Raw genomic sequence first — 21,058 nt, forward strand, 5'->3', positions numbered from 1 at the left:
GTTAATGCGTCCGTTTCATAAGGAACCTTTTGCTGTAGAGGCCTGACCTGCTTTTGCCGTTTGTTTCTGAAGTGCTCTATAATGGAGCGCACGGTGGAAGTGCTTCTGTGCATCATCACACAAATATCACCTTGCCGATTAAAATGAAATTTTGATGTACTGATAAAACTGGCTGAGCTTGACTGGGTGCTAGTGTGCGATGAAACTTAAAGTACACAATATAGCTGTATTGTGCGGTTATCTATTACCGCATATGTGAACATGAGAAATTATGACAAAAGGAACTGGCTCTTCAGTCCATCATCCTCATAATCTGATATTTTACACAGCCATAATAAAAATGTTGAATAAGACAGCCAGGTTGCCGTTATCAGGATCTCTGACTCCTCAAACTGATTTCCTCTTTGTGTGTAAAAAAAATTATTTCTACTGCCAGTGCAAACTGGATCTGATTTATAACCTGTGACCTCTGGCTCTGTTGGCAGAACTCAGACTTGAAATGGGTTCAGTGGACTATTATTAATAACATTTTATATCCACCCTGAGGCTAAACTTGCAGTCGTGTTCAAAAACATAGCAGTACAACATCAGTAACCTGATGAACCACTGTTATTAGTAGTGGTGATATTTCTGCATGGCAAATAATTTACTCATAGATGTAGTAGTGCAATAGAAAAACTACTGCCATGACATGCACGCTGCTTGTTCTGAGTAATTGACTCATTCATTGAAAGGGGCGTGTTCAAAATAATATCACTGTGGAGTTTAATTAGCGAATTCATTCATTCTGTGAAAAAACAGGTGTCATGAATTGTCCTTTATTAAGGAAGAAGGGAAGCAAATGTTTCACACATGTTATGAAACATGTTAAGTAAAATGGGCCGTTCCAAACATTGTCTGGAGGAACAACGTCATTTGATTAAAAAGTTGATTGGAGAGGGGAAAACTTATTAAGAAGTGCAGAAAATTATAGGATGCTCAGCTAAAATGATCTCAAATGCTTTAAAATGGCAACAAAAACCCGAAACACAGGGAAGAAAATGAGCAACTACTGTTAAAACGGATCAAAGTATAGTCAGCTTCAGCCATTCATCAGCTCCAGAATGATCAAAGATGATCTACTATTACCTGTAAGTGCTGTTACAGTCAGAAGACGTTTGATCGAAGCCAAGCCCCCGTAAAGCACCATTGTTGAAAAAAGGTCTTGTGCAGAATCGATATAAATTTGCCAAGGAACGCATCGATTGGCCCAAAGAGAAATGGCGTAACATTCCATGGACTGATGACAGTAAAATTGTTATTTTCGGGTCTAGTGGTCGTCAACAGTACGTCAGACGACCCCCGAGTACTGAATTCAAGCCACAGTACACTGTGAAGACAGTGAAGCATGGTGGCGCAAAAATCATGGTATGGGGATGTTTTTCATTTTACGATGTTGGGTTCGTATACCATGGATCAGTTTGAATACATCAAAATACTTGAAGAGATTATGTTGCCGTATGCCGTAGAGGAAATGCCCCTTGGTAGAAGCAAGGCACATCTTGGTTCCAGACAAAAAGGATTGAGGTAGTGGAGTGGCCAGCTCAATCCCCTGACCTCAACCCTATTGGAAATTTGTGGGGTGACATTAAAAATGCAGTTTCTGAAGCAAAACCAAAAAAATCACAGGAACTGTGGAATGTAGTTTGTTCATCCTGGCCTGAAATACCTGTTTCTAGGTGCCTGAAGTTGTTTGACTCGATGCAACGCAGATGCGTAGCAGTTATCAAAAACAATGGTTATGTAACTAAATATTAGTTCAGTAATTTAAAGTGAAGTTAAATCTTGAAAAATGTCTTCATTTTATACAATAATGTTTGAGTTTGAAGAGAAAAATGTTGACACTGCCTTTTTTTAACAGATTAATATTCCTTTTATTTGCTTCCTGTAAAAGAATAAAGCAGACTTGATAAAATTTGTTAATGCTTTGATTTGGAATTGAATGTGTAATGTTTCCACTACATTAGAAATATGGAACTAAAAGTTATTAAAAAATATTTGCACTTTATTCACTTTTTTTTAAGCACTGCTATTTATTTGAACATAGCTGTATTATGAGCTTTGGGTCTCCCTTCATAAACCTGTTGGAGACCTGGAATCAGTCTTGTTGCCCTTCGCTGAACTTTTTTCAGCGTATCTACAAGTATATTTTTATAGTGTGGGGAACAAAATTGAATACCGTTTTGTAAAGGAGAATAAACAGACTAAAGTTTCACATCCTGCTTTGATGTATACTCTGTACATAGAGGATTTGAGGCATCATAACCTCTGTACAGGTGTCCTCTGGGGTTTGTCCTGTCCTGTTCCAGGAGTACCATCCTGTAAATTTTCACTCCAACCCGGTTTGAGAGAGAACAACCAGCCTGAGACTTGACTGAATATTCAGCCAGTCGGCGACATGGGTAGTTTATTCCATCTTTCGAGATTGTCTTTTATTTCGTGTAGTAAGGGAACATAGTTCAGTTTGAATAATTCAATGAAATTTGGGGAAATTTGGACTCTGGGGTATGCAGTTGATAGAGTAGCCAGACGCAGCACGATTGTTACAAATCAGATTTTGGGCTGATAGACGGGAGGATGAGAATGTAATGTATAATAGAATGTCATGAGCATACAGACTGATTTTATGGTGGTGTGACTTTGATCGGATGCCTGAGATGCTATTGCATTGCCTAATGGAACCAGCCAGGGCCTCAATGAATAGTGTAAACCGTAGTGGGGATAATGGGTGTCCTTGTCGAGTGCCTCTTTGTCATTGAAATGGTTTTGATGTATGCCCATTACTTATAACAGATGCAGTGGGTGTATTGTATAGTATGTTTATTGAATTGGTGAAGTATGGCCTGGATCCAAAGTGGTTAACGGAGGTGAAGAGAAAGGACCAGTTTACCCTGTCAAATGCGCTTTCAGGATTAAGGGGTGCTCGCATGAATGGTGGTTTGTTTGGGGAGATGGTATTGTAATAGGAATGGATTAAGTTAAATGATATTTCTGAAGAATGTTTCCCATTAATGAAACTGGTTTGATCTGTGTGTATTATTGGTGGGATGACAGATTCTAGTTTCAGTGATAAACTTTGCTTAAAGTTTTTAGGTCTGTTGACTAATAATATGGTACGCTAGTTGGAGCATTGAATGTGATCTTTATTTTGTTTTGGGGTGAGTGGTGTATGGGCAGTTTCCATATGATGGTGTATAGTAGGGCAAATTGGGAAAAACAAATTGCAATTTTTCAGGCCAATATTGCAATTGCGATTTGATTAGTGATTTATTATCACAGTGCATACAATAAATATAGTTCTGTTGTTTAACAATCACAACATTAGATCCTGTCTACATATAAACTACTGTTTAATAATAGCCTTCATGTTAGGGTGAAATGATATGAATTGATTATAAAAAATAAACAATATTTAAATGATATGTTAACACTGATAGATTTTTTCCCATTAATGTTTACATATCATAAAAATATCGTTAAGTTTCAAAATAATAATTGTTCGTAAACATTCGTTATAAAAAGGTTTGCAATTCCTACATTATTCACCTGATATGGATGTACCTGCAAATTAAAGCTGACATGTTCATTGTTTCGTTTCAAATCCTACGCACTGGAGTATAGAGCAAATCGATTAAAAATAACAACACAAATTGTGTTAATACAGACTGCACTGTGTATGATCCAATGGTGATAAGTACAGACAGCAATTGATAGGACACAATATTTCAGAAAGTTGGACGGTGTGAACTGAAGTTAACTGAAACATGCAGAAGTAAAATAATGGATTCAAATGGTTAAAAAAAACCAATTTGGCTGTGTTTGATGCAGCTTTTTATGTTTTTTTTGATGTTAATTAAATCAATTAGCTGTTACTAAACCTTCTTTCACTCTCCTCGCATCTAAGTGATCTCTCAATTGTGCAGCAAAGGTAGTATCATAAAGGTGTGTGTCTGCGTATATGCTTGAATATGGCTCCAGAGTACAGTACAGCTGTTGGTCTTTTTATCCTGAAATTATATTATATCGATTGTACCTGGCGCTGCCCCTTTTGAGCTTTGTGTCTGCGTGTGTGCGCGCGCGCGTGTGCACGCTTGCATGTGCAAGATTTCATTTGTGTGTGGCTTAGTATCCAAGCTCATCTGTGTGTACGTGTGTCTACGTGTTTGGTTGTGTGTATGCACAGTATGCATGAGCAATTGTTCATTTGTGTGTGTGTGTGTGTGTGGATACTCATCTATGTGTGAGTTTTGTGTGTGCGTATTTGCATGTTCCTTTTGCCCTGCCTCCTAATCAGGTGATTGAAGGTCTGTTGCTCTCGTATTTGCTTTGGGATAATCTTCAAACAGAAGTGACGTATATTTGTGAACATTAAATGGATTTATTTGTTTGGTAGCGCAAGTAATCTAATTTATTTCACGCATACATATTTATGAATCTAAATGCATCTCGTATGTCACATGATAGCAGCTGCAGGATCAAATCCTGGCTCCTCTGTCAGCGGGGGCGGGGGGGGGGATGGGGGACTGGGTGGCTGGGTGGCGGCTTTGGTGACATTTATGCCAGGGGCACTTCTTCAGAAGCCATTTTTGTCCCTGACACTTTTTAAGTGAAAATAAAAAAAAAATCAGTCCTCCCTCCTTATTTCCACCCCCCCCCCCCTTCTGATATCCCTCTCCGATATCTATATTATTAAAAATACTGCTCTTCATGCTTGTTGTGCTATTTATGGATTTGATGTTTTTAACTTGTTGAAGAACCAATACACTTGTAAGTTACTTTGGATTAAAAGCGTCTGCTAAATGACCAAAATGTAAAATGTAACTACTTTTTCCCAAATTTTGTCAGTTCCTCATAACCATATGAACACATCTTAAAGTATATATTCCATGAAATTAATACAATTCACACCAAAGCTTTTTTTTTTTTTTTTTCCCATCCACTTTGAATTTAGATTTTGTCATCGTGTGCCAGTGGACATGTAGAGTATGCTGATCAAATGTCTGTATATTTTTTGTTCCCCTCCAATCAATATGCTTTCACACATTGGCGTGTAATCTTCCCCCTCAGAGCCATTGGCTATGGCTCTGCTTCCCCCTCCTCATTTGACATCAGTCAAATCAAGTTCCCTCCCTTCAAATATTCCCCCTGAAGATTTGTTTCAATCGCGTTTGCATCATATCGCAGAAGCTGGTGCTGCTCTGACTTGTGTTTCAGCTGGTCTTTAATGCCACGAGATAAAGGGCACTCAGACCATCGGGAAACTCATGTGTTAAGTGCCACTGGCACGGCCCGATGAGGTGACAACAGACAGTTTAGTCAGTTTTGTGCGCAGTGGTGACATGCAGGAAATGGCTGACACACTGTTAGATGGAGGAGCTGTTTTCATGGGGAAAAAAAAAAAAATTCAAATGTTCAGTTAGTCTTTAATGACCTTTGGTATGCACTTATTGTACACTACTGTGCAAAAGTCGATGTCTAATGCAGAAAAATTTTTTTTAAAACAAATTAATATTTTAAAAATCTAGACTTTCTCAGTACTGTACTGTGGATTAAAGCATCTGTAAAGTAATGGAGTCAGTTACACCACAGATTGGGGTGGGGGTTCTTCGGGTGTTTGATATATTTCTGTTTGACGATTCTGACTTTTTTCATTATTAAAAGCAGTGTTACACCGAGACAATGAACAATTCACTTGCAGCTGTACACACAGTTTTTGTTATTCTCACTCTGTGCTCCAGCAAAGAAACAGTTGAAATTAAATGATCACTATATGCTTGAAGTGCAGACTTTCAGCTTTGACGATTTTTACATCCATATTGGGTGAACTGTGTAGGTTTTACAGCAATTAAAGCCCTTTTTATACATAGTCCCCCCAACTGTATGTTCTTTGGGTTTTTTTTTTTTTTTTTAAGTATTCAATTTAGAGGGGAAAATGTTTTGATGTAGATTAAGGTAAGTAATTGAATGGCTGACTGACTTGCCCTGTCACCTCTCTTAGCTGTTTCCTGTCTCTGTTGCTGGTGGCGGCCGTCGTGTGGAAGATCAAACAGACCTGCTGGGCATCCAGGCGTAGAGAGGTGAGTCGCCTTCCCTCAACCCCGACCCCCCCGTGTAAGCAATGGCGGTGTTAATCTGCCAGGGCTGTGTTAATCAGCGCAGTGTTGTTAATCAGTGAGAGTGGAGTAAATCCGTCATGCTTGAGTTAAGGAAAAAAATGAAAAAAGTGAACATTTATTTATTTATTTTTACTATATACGGTGGGCTTCAGAATTATTCACACCCTTAATAAAAATTAAGAACAATATAATAGCACAAACAATAATCTACATTGTGTTGTGTTCAAACATATGGGAAAACCATATACTTTTATTTTGATACATTTACTCATGTTTCAGTGTTCTTGATTCAGTAATCCAGTTTTCATCCATTTTTTTCTGAAAACCATAGGTTTTAACCAAAGTGGAATTGAAATGCAACTTATACTTAATTTAGTTCATCTCAGTTCACATCTCAGAATAACGCGTCAAATGTTTAACATTATTCGCTACCTACTATCACGTCGGGCTACAAAATCTCTGTGGCTGTGGTTTATGTTTAGTATTTATTGAATTAGTAGGCTATTTATTTACCATTTGTATCTTTTTCTTTTATGCAAGAACAATCGAGTTCTTATGGATGTATGAGCATTTGCAGAGAGCTGAGCCAATCTGAGTGTGATGAACAAGCATTGATTACACGATGCACTTTATGCATTTTAAAGCTTCAGTAGCTTTCTAATAGACCTCACAAGGTTACTGTAGCCACAACATGGTTGTAGGCTGATTATATTGATTAAATGTCCTCTTTTGACTGTTAACATGCTTATTATTCTGATTAAATGTCCTTGGCATGTCTCCGGTTTGTTACTGCTTGATGTTTAGAATGTATCTTTATTATGTCGGACATCACAATCATATTGATGAGCATGCGTGTGAGAGTTTCTTAGTGTGGATTGAGTGTAGTATTATGGTTATGTGTTTTCTAATGTGTGTATGTGTAACAGAGCTAATAACAAAAATTTAATTTTTATAATACCAGGATATAGTAATGGACAATATGCACAGAGATGTTTATATAATTCGTTTTATTGATAATTGAAAACGGTGTTAGCAATGGTGATAAACTCTGGCTTTTAGCAACACTGTTGTAGTTAGGGTGGCCAATTAACGGCACAGTGGAGCAGTCTGCTATTTTACTCTTAGCCATACCTTTTTTACTTGATTTAAACATTTTGAAGCACAGCATTACCAGGCTAGAACTGGATAACATACTTAACGCGTTTCAGGTCGGCATCTGCGTAACCCCTGTTGTTTCCGGGTCAAAAGGTGGCAAAACTCCAAACTCTTATTTATCAATATTGCTTGGAATAGATTGATTGGAATAGCCCACAGTATATAGGGGAGAAATATTTCCTTATTTTTATTTCCTTTTTTGCCTCAGTGATGCAGATAATATATCATTGATTTTATACTGTTACATTATGCATTATATATTTGCCCCTCATTTGATGGTTGGTTGGTTGGTTGGTTGGTTGGAGAAATGACAAGTTTGTGTCTGATAGTTTTGTGGTCTTTCTGGCTGTTGCGAAGCCCTGTACATAGCTGTATGTGCTCGTTTTGTTACTTTTGTTGGTAGTTTTTGGTTGTGTCTAGGTGTTTATTTATATTGATCACTTTTGTTTTCACTGCCTGCACTGTAAATAGCCCTCACCTTTGCCTGCATGTCTGCGGTAAATAAACCACCTTTCACTGCATCCATTTGTCTGACTTCCATTTGAGGGAAATGTTCTTTGCCGCTACGGCTGTCCCGTTACAGTATGTGTGAAGCGCACATTGTGTGTTTGCGTGAGAACCTTCGTGAATGCGTGTGCCGTATAGTTGAGCAAGTCAGAGGACTTCACAGAGATGAAATTGCCTTCCTGGCGTTTGCCTTGAGTGACCATAAGCTTGCCCTGGGTTTGAGGTATCATATGTAAATGGGGTTTTCCCCGGTGAATTGCATTTAATTTCAGGCCCCAATTAAAAGCGGAGGAAATGCAGATCCCGGCAGGTCTTTAATGCCCTGTCCTTACACAGCGAGCCCCGCTATCAGCGTTCAGCAGCTGAACGCTTAGATCTCACCTGCAGACCTGTCCCCCTCCTAGAAAGAGACCTGCTCCTCAGCACTGCTCTTCAAAGGTGCTCCGTTATACAGCTGTCTGTTTAAAGGGGCTTGGCCTGGAGGAATGCATTTGCGTGTGTGTTTACTGGTGGGCTGTCTGTGTTCAAGGCCGCTGTGCATATATTTCAGGGCTCTGTTTGGCACCAGCCTGCTTCAGTGCTTGGCTGCTGGAAGCTCAGACACCAGCACAATTACTGAAATCTGTGTACATGTGTGCATGAGTGTGTGTTTGTCTGTGTGTGTATGCAATGGTTGGTTTGTGTGCGAGTGTGTGGGTGGGTTCGCTTGCGTGTGTGTATCTGTGTGTGTACTTGTGTATGCGTGCATTTCTGTAACTGTATATTTGCGTGTAAGATGGATGAATCCAATTCATTACTCATAATAAGACGATGACCTTGTCGACAATCTCTGTTCCCGACCATGACCGGACCGGTTCTGAAGGAAACGTCCGGATTAATTAGACTGCTGCTTCTCCGCCTCCCTCCGAACGCACACCCGCCATTTATAGCTTGCTTTCTCCTCTCCTCTCTGCGGAGTCAAATTTATTACGGAGGGGGCGGGAAATCGCAGTTTGCACAGTCGATCGGGCCCACTTGCGGCCGCGGTCCCAGAGAAAAGATGCTTTGTGCGTTTCTCTTTGTTAACCTGTCCGCACAAAAGCCCGGCCTTCCGTCATTGTGAGACGTGGAGATGTTTTATTGTCATGTTTATTAATGCGGCGGCTTTAGAAAGGCCGCGGGCTGACGGAAGGTGCCGGAAGCGCAGCGTCCGTCTCATGTCGCTGGTCCGTGACTCGGCGGCGTGAAGCGAACGCGACGGAGCGTTGAGGGGCATTGTTCTGCCCCGCGTCGGTGGCCGGTTTTCTTGTGCCGTGCTCCTGGCACCCGCACGCGACCACGCCTTGGCTTCGAACACCCCTCTCTGCCAGGGCTGGGTGCAAAATCACAACGAGAAATGAGAAGTCAATGGGAATTCAGTGTGTGGGAAGTTTGTGTGTGTGGGGGAAAGGGTATGTGTGTGTTTGTTTGTGTGCATGCGTGTTTGTGTGCTTATTTTTGTGCTTGTTTCTGTGTGTGTCTGTGTCTGTACATTTACATTTACATTTTAGTCATTTGGCAGACGCTTTTAATCCAAAGCGACTTACAAGTGCATAGGTTCTACCACAAGTCAAAGCATCACATCCAGAACTAGGAAAATACACCTGGACTGCTGTTCTAAACATATAGTCGTCATCATAAGTGCATTTTTTTTTTTTTTTTTTTTTTGTGTGTTTGTATGTGTCTGTGTGTCTGTGTGTGTGTGTGTGTGTGTGTGCAATAGTAACATATGCCCTGGCCAGCTGGCAAGGAGAGGTGGGGAGGGGTGTATTCATTCATATTCATAGCTCTTCTGTTTTATGCTGAACGCACCGTAGGAAGCAAATGAAACACAGTGGCCGACGCACGGGTAAGAGAGCCATGGGGCTGCGCCGTGCGTCTGAATGCAGGGTCGTCCATTAGGAGCAGCAGACGTAATATAATGCATCTGGCTGGAGCTATGTGCCTCTGTTATTAGTCCAGTCAAAGCAATGAATATACTGCCTCTCTTCTCTCTTTATTGTGTGTTAGTAAATGCTAGCCCTGTGGATGTATGTGTGTGTGTGTGTGTGTGTGGTTGTCTCTCCCTCTCTCTCTGTGTTTGTGTGTGTCTGTTTTTCAGTAATCCTGATGACTGCGTGCTCCCCTGCTGTCATGTACAGTCAATATAGCATGAATGACTTGAATAATGTGTTTTCAGTTATTTCCAACCATATTCTGAAAGGTAATTAGATTTCACAACACATTATTTATTTGAATAAACTAAACCCTAGTGCTGTCTTCACTATCAGGGAACAACTCCCAGACAGTTATTGACAGGCTCTGTCATGTGCGTTTCAATAGTTGAGTTGTGTTTCTGGGTTGTCGTCCATTTTTATGAAAAATACTTCAAAAACTGTTTCATTTCACTGCCATAGCCCTAGTGTGATGGACTTTCTAAGGCTCGGTCTGGTTCTGCTTCAACTCTGTTTCTGTGGGTGAAAGCATCATAATACCAGGATATAGTAATGGACAATATGCACAGAGATGTTTATATAATTTGTTTTATTGATAATTGAAAACGGTGTTAGCAATGGTGATACGCAGAGCCACATACGTAGCCGTCTATACTTTTTAAAAAGCTGTGATGTGCTTAAGATAAACAAAGTTGTAAACTCTGGCTTTTAGCAACACTGTTGTTGTTAGGGTGGCCAATTAATGGCACAGTGGAGCAGTCTGCTATTTTACTCTTAGCCATACCTTTTTTTACTTGATTTAAACATTTTGAAGTACAGCATTACCAGGCTAGAACTGGATAACATTGTTAACGCGTTTCAGGTCGGCATCTGCGTAACCCCTGTTGTTTCCGGGTCAAAAGGTGGCAAAACTGCGGGGATTGATTGGAATAGCCCACAGTATATAGGGGAGAAATATTTCCTTATTTTTATTTCCTTTTTTGCCTCAGTGATGCAGATAATATATCATTGATTTTATACTGTTACATTATGCATTATATATTTGCCCTTCATTTGATGGTTGGTTGGTTGGTTGGTTGGAGAAATGACAAGTTTGTGTCTGATAGTTTTGTGGTCTTTCTTGCTGTTGCGAAGCCCTGTACATAGCTGTATGTGCTCGTTTTGTTACTTTTGTTGGTAGTTTTTGGTTGTGTCTAGGTGTTTATTTATATTGATCACTTTTGTTTTCACTGCCTGCACTGTAAATAGCCCTCACCTTTGCCTGCATGTCTGCGGTAAATAAACCACCTTTCACTGCATCCATTTGTCTGACTTCCATTTGAGGGAAATGTTCTTTGCCGCTACGGCTGTCCCGTTACAGTATGTGTGAAGCGCACATTGTGTGTTTGCGAGAGAACCTTTGTGAATGCATGTAGGTGTGTGCCGTATAGTTGAGCAAGTCAGAGGACTTCACAGAGATGAAATTGCCTTCCTGGCGTTTGCCTTGAGTGACCATAAGCTTGCCCTGGGTTTGAGGTATCATATGTAAATGGGGTTTTCCCCGGTGAATTGCATTTAATTTCAGGCCGCAATTAAAAGCGGAGGAAATGCAGGTCCCGGCAGGTCTTTAATGCCCTGTCCTTACACAGCGAGCCCCGCTATCAGCGTTCAGCAGCTGAATGCTTAGATCTCACCTGCAGACCTGTCACAACTCCCAGACAGTTATTGACAGGCTGTGTCATGTGCGTTTCAATAGTTGAGTTGTGTTTCTGGGTTGTCGTCCATTTTTATGAAAAACACTTCAAAAACTGTTTCATTTCACTGCCATGGCCCTAGTGTGATGGACTTTCTAAGGCTCGGCCCGGTTCTGCTTCAACTCTGTTTCTGTGGGTGAAAGCATCATGTTTGCAGGTTCACTCACTGAACGCATACAGAGAATGGAAAGGCAAAAAAATATGTAATACTATTCATGTCAAATGAAGGGATACATCTGTTTGTGTTTATTAACTCTATTAAAAGGTTTGTTTGTGAAGCGCATGTTTGCATCAAAGAGTGTGCTATCAGTCCCTGTCTGTTTTAATTATCTGAAGTCTTTCCCTTGGGTTCTCGTTCATGTTACTCGGTAGACACCATGCTGACATGACTGTCCTGCACTTACTGCCCTTGCTGTTCATAAAGGTTGTAAGTCAGTGTGAGTTTGTTTGGTGCAGTTTGGGACAGTTTGAGGTTGTGTTGGGCTTTTTGTGACAGTGAGAGTTTGTGTGGTATTCTATTGGCACAGTGAGAGTTTGTGTGGTGTTCTATTAGGACAGTGAGAGTTTGTGTGGTGTTGTTTGGGTGTTGTGTTGGTTGGAACAGCTGTTTTAGAACATTAAGTACATTACTTGTGTCATTTTGGCACCCCTGATAAAATTAGCTGAGACCGCTCCATAGCTGCTGGACCATTTTCCTATTCCGTGAGAAAATGGAAATAAGGATACAACACCATTAACGTTAAAATTGAGGCCAATTTATATTACAAACCATTGGCCAAAAAGTACATGGACCCTACTACATTGTTAGCTGTCTTGTGCCGGTTCAGTAACTTGTACAATTCCGGTAGAAAGGCTAAACCTAAAATATCCCGACATGCACTGGTTGAAAATGCTTTGATTCGATATTTTGCTGAACCGTGCAGTATCATTTAAGGTAACATTGTTCCTGTGGTCATAAGGTACATACCAGTATGTTTGTTAACAAGATGTACCTCTCAGTTATTGACGGTGTTCCAGCTTACAGGCCACACAGTGCTGCAGGAGAGCTGGCACAGAGCAGAGCAGATAGTTATCCCTCAATATCAGCAACTTGCTGTGTGGCACAATGCCAGGTGGAACTAATTTAGATAAATGACTGCAGGTCATTGTTAGCTAATGACACTGGCAAGGCTACGCTCTTGATGTCCAAGACCACCTGGGGCTCAAGCAAAGTGCTTTTCCATGCAGAGAAACATGCACTCGCACACAGTATGCAAACACACGCACAGCAAAGGTCAGAGAGTTTGTGTGTGTGTCTGTCTGTCTGTGTCTTAGGGCATTAAACAGAAAATGAAATTGACCCAGACACACAAGCTCACTCATTCACCCAGTCGAAGGCAGACAGGGGAATTGCTGGCTTTTGGCGGCAGAGTGGTTGCTTTTCATGCTTATAGTCTCACTGAGTGAATGAGATTTAATTTGCAGGGCATACGGTGCACAGGGAAAGCATGCAAGGTCATGGGAGACCGATTCTGCTCCTTCGAGAAAATGACTTGAGTCTTTACAGATACATTATGATGGAGGGGCAGAGCATGGCTCCTGCCTTCTGTTTAGCCCGTTTCTATTCTTGCTGGTCTATAGCTGCCTGTAACATTATTGTAGATGACCTATGGCATGAATTTTACTAATGGCCTCTGATACTACCTGAGCTGTGGTAGGTAAATAGCCAGAGAGAAAGGACTGTGATTTGTAATCTGTAATTTCAAAACTCACAATGTGCACAAATTTAGAGACAGATTCTGTGGTCCAGTCAGGCGGATAAAAGGGTTTGATGGATTATTTTGCAGTGACTGCGGGTCATGAGATGGCTAATGTTCGAGTGTGACCCTGCCAGTAGCATGAATAGCACAACTAGTCTGTAGAAGCTGTGTCTGTGACATCGTGCTTGAGGTATAAGCTAGTCTGTAGAACTTGTGATGTTGCGTATTCATCTGGGTTGTGGGAAAGCACGTCTACCATTTGAGGGAAGCCTGCCCCACTCTGACACGTTTCAAACCATTTTACTGTTTGTTAGTTGCTTTTCTGCTTACTTACCCATGACATTGCATTATTTTAAAAAGAAAACAAAAAAATGTTTTCCTTCTTTCTCTGAATGAATTAGTTTTGAATGCAGCTTACCGAGAATGTCTTTGCCCACACGTCATGTCAGCTAAACCGTGTTTTCAACTAGATGTTTCTGTGGTGATTGGGGCATGAATCACTCATATCACTGTATCCTGCGGACAGCCCCTTTTCTCAAAAAACTAAATCGATTTCATGAATGAAATAACAACGACTCACTATTGCTCCATTGTTTTTCGAACTTGAGAACCTTCATTTTATAGAGGTCGCTCCCTGAGTGGCTTCCTGGAGTCAGCAGTGGCTCTTGTGACACTTAAAGCTTGCCCTCTATGTTACATACTGTACTGTAGAATCAATGCTGGTCTGCTCCATGCCAACCGAATTGATCTATAGGGATGGGGCTAGACTGAAAGCACTCATTTACAAATTGTACCCCCCAGGTTTGTAAAGTAATAGATTCAGGACTCAGATTCTGGGGCATGTAGGGCAATTCCATGGTTCCATTACAACTGCCAGATATTTGTGTGATGAAGTTCTATACAACCACATAATAGAGACCGATATATTACAATGCAGATATACTGCTTTTGTTAGGTCAGTTACCATGGAATTGCCTCGTAGGTTTCCATCATTGGCTAGGTGCTCCTGTCTCCCTTCAAATTTGACATTCTCAGTGGGCAAGGACGTAACTCCACCAGGTGTTGGCATGTAAGTCAACCAGCAACAGTTATACTGATGGCCAGCTCTCTTCAACGGCACAGCTTATTATTGCGGTTCTTCTGCAAAACAGGCTTTTCTCCCACTTGGGGGCATATCTAAGCCAACTTAATTGCTGAAGTTACTCACTAACAACATTGTATTGCATTCCATTGTGCACCCCAGTTCTGCTTGTTTACTTCACATTGCAATGCTGGCTGTTCCAAATGGATACAATTTTAATTGGCTGCTCTAAATATTGTCATGGTCATACTCCAGAAAGTTGGATTTCTTTTAACATTAATGAGCCTCCTAAGAATTGTAATTGCTTAATGATGGTTATCCCTGCGAAACACGCGTAATGCCCTCCTGCAGACACCGGCCACGATTAGAATCCAATTCCACAAGGAAAAGCTTTCTCCTTTCGAGATTAAGATTGACCGGGAAATCAATACCCTTGTCTTTTCTTGTTAAATCTAACGTTCTGATCAACCTCTGAGGTAAAATAATTCAGCTGCCAATTATCTTGCAGTGAAAAAAAACTGTGATTTCGCTCCTACACACCATCTTAATTTGATGTTTTTTTTGTTTTTTTCTTTCTCTTTAAAAACAGACCATATCAAGGCATGTTTTGACAAGTGCTATTTCTCAGCCCTGTTGAGTCGTGATTGAGACTGCTAGTGACGTGTTGCATGCAGCCATTTTGTTTAACGTCAGTGCACTATAAATGGGGATTGACTATTGGAATGTAATGTCTTTGCACAGTAGATTTGGATGCTGCGGGCAGGGTCAATTGATGGCCAGTGTCTTCAGAAAATTTGAGCTGACCCAGTTGACGATATACCCTTCTCAGTGTCTTGTTAACCAGACATGGGTCAAGTATGTAAGTATTTGACCCCCAGAAGGTGGCATTCACTCTTTTTGAGTGGTTCCAATACACCAGACAAGCTCAGTAAAGCATAGAGAAGTATTTGAATCCAAAACAATTACGTATTTAACCCTGGGGTGCTGAACTGTGTTTGGGTGATCCTAGGCAAGCGGAAGTTCCACCTCTCTTTCTCTCTCCCCTCCTCCTCCCTTCCTGAAAGAACAACAGAGACCCTGAATGATTATACAGTAGAAGTGCAAATGTCTTAGGCACCCTTGGTTTTTAAAATATAAATAGAGGTTTATTTTTATTTTCTGCATTAGTGAGTCAGTAGAAAAGAGCCGAGAACTTTGGTCGCCAGGGTAACCTGCTTGGAGAAACCACCAGGAGACTGTGCCAGCCTGATGTCGCAGACACGTAGAATGTCTTAATCATTACTCCAGCTCTTACAGCTCTGAGGGGTTTCCACAAGAGGTGACCAGGGGCCCGGGAAAAATGCCACTTTGTGTTTTCCCACTTTGTGTTTGGTCTCTGCAGCCCCCTTGAAGTTGATACTGGTTTTTTTTGTGGCAAAAAATCTGGCAAAAAAATCAGCCGGTACTTTAATCATGAATACATGATGAAATTTACCTCCTCTGGTTAGCAATGTGTATTATTATTTTTTAATGTTTGCTCAAATATTTTTTGCTTTTGTAAAAAAAAGCTGGCAGGCTGCTACTTTTGACTTAATTAATGGGAATTACAGGGATTTTTTGTTTTGTTTTGTTTTTTATTATCATTTTATGTGATCTTTCAGAATTCCCTATGCAGGAAAAACCGTAACACTAGACTGGCTGTCATTTGTCTGTCATTTGGGGCTCCCATCACATTGGATGTGATGTTTTCAGTGTGTTTGTTTATTATTTCTACGCTGGTAGCTGTAGTGATACATTGGATTACATTTTCTGGTTTCAAATACTGCTGTAAAACCCTTGACGAGGGCCAGATAGTTGTGGCCCGACTACTGGGTCAGAGCATCTCCAAAATGGCGAGGCTTGTGGGGTGCTCCCAGTCAGCAGTGGTCTGAGGAGGGACAAACCACGCACCGGCAACAGGGTGTTGGACGCCCAAATGCTCATCGATGCGTGAGGGCAACAAAGGCTATCCCGTCTGGTCCAAACCGATAGAAGAATCTATAAGATCTGCCCCGCTTGGTAGGCCCTTGAGCCCTCATTGCTCCAGGGGGGCATTGTCCCCTGCTTAGTCTAAGTTGCTTTGGATAAAAGTGTCTGCAAAATAACAAATTATTATTAATGATGGTTGTTTATCACAGTTTTATTTTCTTGCATAACTATTAAGAACTGTTACTGGCGCACTCTCACCCCTCTGCTCTTCCAATAACCTCAGAAGGATTGTAATTTATCCTAAAGTGGCACCAATCTCAGTGGCACCAGCTGGATGACGAGGATTGGACTGAGTGTTTGTTAGATTGTGTGTGTTTCTGCTGTCACCCTAAGAGTCTTCATTAAGAGGCAGATTGAATGACTTGTCGCTTCACGGTTACATGTGGGCAGTCAGTTTGCGAAAGTTAACAGGGTCGCACATTAAGTGCGAAGGCTGCTCTAATGTTGACTCAGTGTCATGTTGGGAATTAGCAGTGCACTTTCATCTCGCAGGAGAATGACAGAGAATGGTGTTTCAGAGGAAGGTGCTGCACCAGGCAGGGTTATAGGGCAATGTTGTGATGTGGGATGTTAAAGAATACAGAAGTTTGGAGTTAATGGAGAAGACCGGAGTTTAGGCTTTATAGAAGGAAATAATAGATGCTGGGTTTTATAGGTAAATAGAGAGTTGTGGGAATTCTTAGGAGAATACATATAGGATAGGTTATTTTAAAGGAATACAGAGGTATGGGGCTTTTATCGAACAGAGGTGTGTGGATTTGTTGTCTTGTTACAGCGGAAATAAGGGGCTCTACTTTCTGCTCTGCACTCTCACCCCATCTTTTCTTGGTCTGCTTTTTTCTTCTTTATTCCCTGTAAGTCATTAATTTCCGATATGTAGCTCTAGCCGGGATAACTGCCTCTATCAGCCAATTAAGCCCAACTGCTCACTGTGTACACGTCTGCTAATGTGGATGAAATGGTAATGTGTGATCAGCGCTCTAAATGAAGATCCTCCAGCCTGTCTTTACTAAATAATTACAGTTGTGGCTTTCTGGATATCAACTTGGCGGATCCCATTTGCTACTTGAAATAACCTTAGACATGCACACGCGCACGCACACACACGCACGCACACACAGAGCATGTCATTTTGAACCATTTACAGTGAACCATTTAGAAGTTGAGATCTGTGAATCCAGGGTCTCACAATGTAGTAAAACAGTCTCTTGCTAAAATCGAGTTCTAGTCAAAGATAAGTACATCTTTTCCATTATGTGGGGATTGTGTAAAAACTTGAACGTGGAACCTGTTAAAACTCGACAAAGGTGAGTGTCTGATTGTGCTTGCTTGTGCTTCGGTTACAGGTGCTAATTGTTTTGGATTTAAATAGATTTTCTATGCTCAGTTGATCTAGCCTGGTGTAATTGAGCCAACCAAGAACATTTCTTAGGTTCCAATACGCCTGAGAAGCTCAATAAAGCATAGAAACATATTTGAATTATGCTTGCCCCAGGTCTGTGGCATAGGCACAGACAGAACCTCCAGCTGCTTTGCAATATATTACTAATATTCACATGCTGATACTCCCAGATGCCAATATTAGTCAAGTTCTGTGATTCACCAGAAACCCCACAATTTTTACCCGGGATGGCCTGTTTGAAATATTAATTTAGAGCGAGGCACAATCCTATCTCTTTAAACAGGTGCGATTGGAGCACTGCTGTTTAAGAGGGGTAATAAATGATTCAATGTGTTAGTATCTATTACACTAAAGTTACTCTGCGTTTTCTTTTTTGGGCAAGTACACTGCTGCAGTGCTTTGTTTACTAGCGGGTGTATAGGAATCATAGCCCTTTTTATACATATCCCCCACTCCGTCAGAAAAGCCTTTGTGCCTGAGACGTTTTAAAGCATTACATCTCTGGGAGGCAACACATCCCGCTCAGCCCAGCATTAACCCATTATGGACGAAGGCACCCTGTACAAAGCCCATAGAAAGGCCTGGGACTCACAATACATTTCAACAGTCATGCGTCTTGTCTTGAAAAACAGTCATATGATCAACATATGGTCTGTTAAGGGAGATGTAACGCACAGGTCACATCCATCTGTTAAGGGAGATGTAACATGCAGGTCGCATCCGTCTATAAAGGAAGATGTAACGCACTGGTCGCTTCTGCCCATAAGGGGTTAAGTGACAGGAATTCCCATCTCTTGAAGGAATTGAATCATCAGCAGGTTAGAGCGGAAAGGTCTGACATGATTTAAGGCGTTTCCGTGAGAAATGCCGATCTTTGCCAATTAATCTGAGAGGCAAATTGAAAGCAGTTTGGTTCCTCTGGAGCGTCCCTTTAGCATCGTCTCCTGATTCCAGTTGAGTCATAAGCTACAGTGCTTCGATCAATGTTCCTTAAATTCCATCCATGCACACAATAATGTTATCTATTACAGCATGTTTCTCTTTGTGGTTTGGGACTTTGCCTCTGTATTGTAAAAATTTTGGTATTGTGACAACACTGTTTTGTATTATCGTAAATATCATTATGTATTTAGACTTTTTTTGATTAAATACAGAACTACGCAATGCTAAATCACCAGCTAAAATGCAGTTTGTAATGTGAGCATTCCTCTCTGTTCAGTGTCAGTGTCTTCCTTAATCATCGGTAAAGCATGATTTTATAGTTGCTGTGGTTATAATGGATGACCAGCTCCGGTTCTCTCGTGCTAGTTTTTTTTGTTGCATCCCATACATATCAGCACAATGAATATTGGGCATATTTATGTGGCAGGTGTTTGCCGATGGCAACAGGGAACGGTTCTGCAAATCATGGTGGTTGTTTGTTCAGTCACATTGCGGCCCAGCTTGGTCATATTCACTGCCCTGTGGTGTTTTTGGATATCTTTTAAACACCGATAAAATTCAAGTCATCTTTTATGATGTCATAGCTTTGATGGGCAGCCTGTAAGCCTAGTGGCTAAGGTTTCTGACTGGGACCCGGAAGATTGGTGGTTCAAACCCCAGTGTAGCCACGATGCGATCCACACAGCTTTTGGGCTCTTGAGCAAGGCCCTTATCTCCGCAATGCTCCAGGGGGATTGTTACCCGTTTAGTCAAATCGATCCCAAGTCGCTTTGGATGAAAGCGTCAGCTAAGTAACAAATTATGTTTTATTTATTATGTGATGTGCCGTGTGTGTGGCATCATCGTTTGACATAATGAATCTCATGTGATGTCATGGTTTTGATGCCATGCCTCTTCCACGTGATGTCACGGCTGCGATGTGATTTCCTGCCTCTGATGGCGTGGCTGTAACTCAACGTTTCTTGTGCTTGATATCATGGCTTAGACCAGATGCATTATGCGGCTTGTGTCGTGACTTTGATGCAAGTGTGTTCATGCACTAATCACACCACACCGTCCAAAAGGTCATCAGCAGAAGTCATTCGGTGCAGTTTGGGCCATCGATGATGTAATTGTTTTACAGTTCAGAGAGAGAGAGAACTTTCTTGTTTTCCTTGTGGGCCTGAGCCAGAAGTGCTTCACAACTTAATCAATAGGCCTCGACCACTGAGACCTCAAAGTGCTGCGCTTTGCTTTCGTTAGCGATCGGGAAAAGAAGTTCAAACTTTAATGCGCACATTTCAGCAGATCATCAGCCTGATTGGTCGAGTCCTGCCTCCTCCAAAATCAATTGGCCCCAGAAGGCAACGCTCAGTAAGAGTTCATATCTTCCAAACACTCCCCTGTATATCTGGTATTGGTAAAGAGTGGCGATATGTTTATCAGCGACACGGCTGTTGGAGCCGTGCTGTGTTCTATTAGAGATGGGAGCTCTGCCAGTTTAGACTCTAAACTAGGATCTAATACGTGTACACTTATAGTGCAATCTTGTTTTGCATTATTTTTTCACACATTTTCTCTTTTTAAGCTGTTTGGTGAGGAATCAGCTGTTATGTTTTTGAGTCATCTCAGTGCAACCGGTGGCCTCACACCAGAGCTGCAGCTGAATTTGATGGGTCTGCCCGCAAACAAGGAACAGTTTCAGAGTGGCCAGTCTCTCAGACGACTACTCCTAGCCTCTGGGCAACATTACATTTGTCACCTGATGCTTTTATCCAAAGTTACTTAGACTAAGCAGGGGCCATTTCCCCTCTGGAACAATGTGGGGTTTACAGCTGCCCAGATCTTATTGTGGCTACACTGGGGCTTGAACCTTCCAGGTCCTGGTCAAGTACCAATAGGCTATAGGTTTCCCCAATTTGTGTGCCATTTCGGAAACCAAATAGAAATGTTGTAGCAGGACCTGAAACCATCAGTTTATGCTTGAAAACCTAGCAATTTGTTTGAATTAGAACAGTTCTGCATCAGCAGCAATGAGAAAGACCGATATCAAATTATAGGAAGGGTCTGGCTGCAATTATTGTGGCTGAAGTTGGTGCAACCAGTTATTAATTTTAAGGGGGCAATACATTTTTCACGGCAGTGATACAGGTGTTTGATAACCTTTTTCATTAAATAAATCAAATCATAATTTTTTAAAAAATGTTAGAATGTTTTTTCTTTACTAAAGTTCTAACATTCCATTTTGCGTAAATATTAAACCATTCGTGTGACAAATATGCAATAATAGAGGAAATCAGGAAGGGGGGGCACTGAGTCCACACTAAGACTGGACTGCCACTGCAGTGGTCTTTCACAGTAAAAGCTGCTTGGCCAGTTAACAGAGCAAAATAAATGCAGTCTGGT

At 41.2% G+C, this 21,058-nt stretch overlaps 1 protein-coding gene across 1 annotated transcript in view; it reads left to right on the forward strand.

The window, feature by feature from the left end:
* The window catches only part of atrnl1b (attractin-like 1b), a 143,122-nt gene that overhangs the window by 101,515 nt on the left and 20,549 nt on the right, over positions 1-21,058 (forward strand). Inside the window, exon 26 of the mRNA XM_061230943.1 lies at positions 6,038-6,116. Coding sequence (XP_061086927.1) covers positions 6,038-6,116 — 79 coding nt within the window. The remainder of the gene's footprint in view (positions 1-6,037; positions 6,117-21,058) is intronic.

Source organism: Conger conger, chromosome 2, assembly GCF_963514075.1.
Source record: "Conger conger chromosome 2, fConCon1.1, whole genome shotgun sequence".
Taxonomy (NCBI): Eukaryota; Metazoa; Chordata; class Actinopteri; order Anguilliformes; family Congridae; genus Conger; species Conger conger.